Below are 4805 nucleotides of genomic sequence, written 5' to 3'. Positions count from 1 at the left end.
AAACTTACAGGTGCACAATGCTTGGCTTATCCTGACTTCACAAAACCATTTATAATTTGCACAGATGCATCTATTAAAGGATTAGGGCAGGGGTTCTTAACCTGGGGTCCATGGGTGGGTTTCAGGGGGTCCGTGAGGGTCAGATAAAAAATAACATTTATATTCACCATACAGTCCTCTCCCTTGTCCCAGTCAATGGTTTTCCATTGAAAGAAAGAAAACGCACCTTGCCACTGCCTATAGCGCCGACCGCTAAGCGTCTCTTGACTCGCTGTTGGCCCATGTTTACCATTTAAATTTGTATCATCGTTCTCTGCACAACCGCCATACTGTGCTACTCCATAATAGCATGTGCTAATTCTCATTTTCTACGGTTTATCACGGCATGATTATCTTCTCATACACTGGTGAGGCTTGATTGACCACAGTTTCTTTCACAGTTTGGGTGAAGAATGATATGTGTACAGTGTGTGAATGTGTTTGTGCATGTGGGTGCAGTATGGAGAAATGCGCGTGCAAGTGTTGTGAAAAATCAATCAGACTACTTTATGAAAAGCATTGAATTCGAAAACCACCAAAAGACAGGTGCATGACAGACGTGAATGACAGAAATAGGTTAGGTTAGGTAACAAAATAGGTTAGGTTAGGCTAGGCTATGTTACGTACAAAAATATGTTAGGTTAGGCTAGATTAGGTACCAAAAAGCTTAGGTTAGGCTAGGCTAGGTTAGGTTAGGTACCAAAAAGGTTAGGTTAGGCTAGGCTAGGTTAGGTACAAAAATATGTTAGGTTAGACTAGGCTAGGTTATGTTATGTTAATCTAAGTTAGGCAGGGCACGTAATTTAGATTAGGAGAGAGAGAGAGAGAGAGAGAGAGAGAGAGAGAGAGAGAGAGAGAGAGAACACAATAGGTTATATGTGCGTGTATTTCAGTCAGTCACTTCTCATAGACCTGTTTTTCGATGTTTTTTGGTAAGTAGTCTGACTTGTCTATCTATCTATCTATCTATAGCCCGACGCCCTAATCCCGCAAAGGGTGGCCGCAGACAAAACGCCTCCAAGTCACTCTGTCACCCACCATTTGACTCCCCTCCCCCCAACTCACCCCCCCTCCCTCATATACCTCTCAACTCCATCCCTCCACCTCATCCTCGGTCTACCCCTCCCTCTCCCTCCACCTCATCCTCGGTCTACCCCTCCCTCTCCCTCCCTCCACCTCACCTACATACACCCTCTTAATCAGTCTTTCATTCTCCATTCTCTCCACATGTCCAAACCACCTCTGTGTATTTCTCCTAATCTTTTCAACCACATCCACATCTACTTGTGAGAGAGAAAAAAAAACGATTGGGGCACTTTTTTTAAATCCACTGTTACAACAAGTCCGTTATTATTTATTGGTCACTGGGTGTATGTCTGTTGGAGTAGGAATTCATAAAAAGAGAGAGAATGGCTAAGGTTGGGGTCTGAGTGTATCTGTAGGGTTAGGAAAACACGAAGTCATCAGCCAATATCATTAATATATAATATTTCCTGAGGGGAACCTTGAGAAATCTAATAATGCTACTGAAAGTAGGGTTGTCAATGTGTGTGTATCTGCTTTTCTGTCTGTGTGTGTGTTTGTCTGTCTGTCTGTCTGTGAAGGTTTGTCCATCGGTCGGTATGTCCGTCTGCCTATGTGTCAATGTCTTTTTGTCAGTCAATCTGTCGTGCTTATTAATGTGTGTTCTGTAGTTACTGCTGTCCATATGAATTACAGTTTTCTTTTTCTTTTCTTTTTTTCTGGGGGGGGGGGGGGTTGCAGGGCTAGTTCAATCTGGAAATGTCAAAGAAAAGGAAGTACAACGAAGCTTACTTATCCTTTGGTTTTACTTTCATCGCTGAACGAGATGGGACACAAAAGCCGCAGCGTTTCCTGTGTGGCAAGGTTCTTGCCAATGCAAGCATGAAGCCAGCTAAGCTAAAGGAGCACCTCACGTCTGTTCATCCTGAAAATGCTTCAGACAGTGTTGATATATTTCGTGAGAAGAAGGCTCAATTTGAGAAAGCTGGAACTTTACCAAAACTTGGATTTGTCCCAACACAAAAGCCTAGACTTGAAGCATCCTACAAGGTTGCTTATCGCATTGCCAAGCGAAAGAAGCCGCACACGATTGGAGAGACCTTGGTAAAGCCATGTGCCCTGGAAATGGTCGAGCTGGTTTGTGACTTGGAGCAGAGGAAGAAAATTGAAGCAGTGCCTTTGTCAAATGATGTCATCCACTCCAGAATTGTTGACATGTCTTCTAATAATTTGAAGTAAGTAATGGAAGAATTGGCAGCTAGACCATTTCCATTCAGCACGCAAATGGATGAATCTACTGACGTCTCTCAGTGCAGCCAGCTATTGGTTTTCATCCTTTATATGCATGCTAATGCCATCAAAGAAGAATTTCTATTTTGTGAGCCCTTTTTGGAAACAACAAAGGCCATCGATATTCTAGAAATTGTGGATAGATTCTTTGCCAAGCAAAATTTCGACTGGAAGAAAAATCTTGGTACTCTGTGCACAGACGGAGCACCTGCGATGCTTGGCAACACATCTGGTTTTGCTGCTTTGATGAAGAAAGAAGCTCCTCAGGTCATTGTTACCCATTGTTTCCTACATCGGCATGCATTGGCGTCAAAGACTTTGCCAGTAGTTCTGAAAGAAGTCTTGTCTACGAGTACTAGCGTGAAAGTCGTCAATTTCATCAGAGCCAGGGCTGTGAACCATCGTATTTTCAAGATATTTTGTCAAGAAATGGGAGCAGAATATGAAGTTCTTCTCTACCACACAGAGGTTCGCTGGCTTTCCAGAGGACAAATCTTGAAGCGATTGGTTGAACTGCGAGCAGAAGTTTCTTTTTTTTTTTTGAGAGAGAGAGAAAAAGAAAGCCCACTCTCAGAACAGTTTGGGAGTGAGGAGTTCATTCATGGCTTGGCCTACTTGACGGATATCTTTGGCCATATGAATGACGTAATCTTTCGATTCAAGGCCATGAAGTCACCATTATGGATGCTGCTGAAAGAAAGAAAGCTTTTCTGACCAAGCTGCCACTGTGGAAGAGGAGGTTGGAGGCAGACAACTATGCAAACTTTCCAGTGTTAGAGGGAGTGCTTATGCAGGATGGAAGTGAGAGCAACAAGGCCCTGTCAACTTCTCTACAGGCAGAATTCTGTAGACATTTGGATACTCTGCAGAACTCTTTCAAAGGTTACTTCGGATTCGTAATCCTTTCCTAGCCGACGTAGACTATAACAGTGATGAAGACCTTGCCAAAGAGGACCTCACTGACCTGAGGACCAAGGAAATGTTACGAAATGAATTCATCTCGAAGAGTTTTGGAGAATTCTGGTGTGCGTTGACACAAGCCTACCCTCGTCTGGTAGGGAGAGCTATGAGTGCTCTGATTCCCTTTGCTACTACATACCTTTGTGAATCAGGGTTTTCAGCACTTGTTTCTATCAAAACTAAAAGTCGAAATAGATTGGATGTCAAAGATGACATGTGTGTCACCTTGTCGAAGACCACTCCAAGGCAAACAAGACCAATCTTCTCAATGAAATAAACTAGATAACGAGAGAGAGAGAGAGAGAGAGAGAGAGAGTAGTAGTAGTAGTAGTAGTAATAGTAGTAGTAGTAGTAGTAGTAGTAGTAGTAATAGTAGTAGTAGTAGTAGTAGTGGTGGTAGATTTGAGCAGAATTAAAATTTTGTTTAATTTGCACAAGATGACTGTATTTCATTTTTGTACGGAGTGGCCATTACTTTTTGCATGAAAAGGAGTGTTTTTTGTTAAGATTGTTTACTTTATTTATTCATACTTTGTGTATGTCGTATATGTATGAGGCAATTAAAATTCAATAAAACTAAGTACATATTTCACTGCATGCAAAGTTGTGTTTATGTGGATATTTCTGGGGAGGGGGTCCATGGCTGCCATCGGATTCTTAAAGGAGTCCGTGACTCAAAAAAGGTTAAGAACCACTGGATTTGGGGCTGTATTGATGCAAGAAGATAACTGAGAAAAAAAATCAAGCAATTGCATTCACCAGCAGACAGATAAAAGGTGCAGAGAAAAATTATTGCACTACGTGCTTAGAGGCAATTGCAGTGGTCTTTGCATTACAAAAGTTTCGAGATTTGGTATATGGTTACGAACTTTACTTATTCACCGACCATAAACCACTTGTGGTTATGTTCCAAGAAAAACTCCTCTCGGGGAGGAGAGCAAGATGGAAATGTACAGTTCAAAACTACAATGTACGTATTCACTACATAGGAGGCAAAATGAATTTAGTAGCTGATGCATTATCTAGGAACCCTTCGACAATTCATGTCGTGGCATTAGATCTCAAAGGAAACATCCCAAACCATGACGAAATCTCGAAAACACAGAGACTTGATCCAACGTGGTCTAAAGTTATATACAAGTTAGAAAATGGAGACGACATACAATTACCAAAGCTACATACACCACTCGAACAATTCACAATAGTCAATTATGCCTTATACAGGATCAACCCAGGACAACCGAAACACAGAAGAAATAATAAACAATTAGGGGTACCTAATGACATGATACCAAAAGTATTAAGAACGATACACGACAGTCCACATGCTTGACATCCTGGAAAAGATAGGACATTTAAACAAGCCCAGCTGTTATACTACTGGCCATCATTACGAAAAGATATACACAATCATACGACATATGCGAGTTATGTGCGAAACACAAATGCTACACAGTAACACCTGCACCTATGGTTAATTACGCTGTACCACA

The 4805-nt window shown here is 41.6% G+C and overlaps 1 protein-coding gene across 1 annotated transcript; it reads left to right on the top strand.

The window, feature by feature from the left end:
* Window positions 1-1821: 1821 nt before the first annotated feature.
* On the top strand, window positions 1822-2301 carry LOC145397840 (protein FAM200C-like). The gene has a single exon (XM_080270876.1). It carries the CDS (start codon window positions 1822-1824, stop codon window positions 2299-2301), a length of 480 nt encoding a protein of 159 aa, XP_080127002.1.
* The last annotated feature ends 2504 nt before the right edge of the window (window positions 2302-4805 follow it).

Source organism: Coenobita brevimanus, chromosome 43, assembly GCF_032717465.1.
Source record: "Coenobita brevimanus isolate Jiangsu-jjx chromosome 43, ASM3271746v2, whole genome shotgun sequence".
Classification (NCBI taxonomy): Eukaryota; Metazoa; Arthropoda; class Malacostraca; order Decapoda; family Coenobitidae; genus Coenobita; species Coenobita brevimanus.
This window is presented reverse-complemented; position numbering and strand designations above follow the sequence as displayed.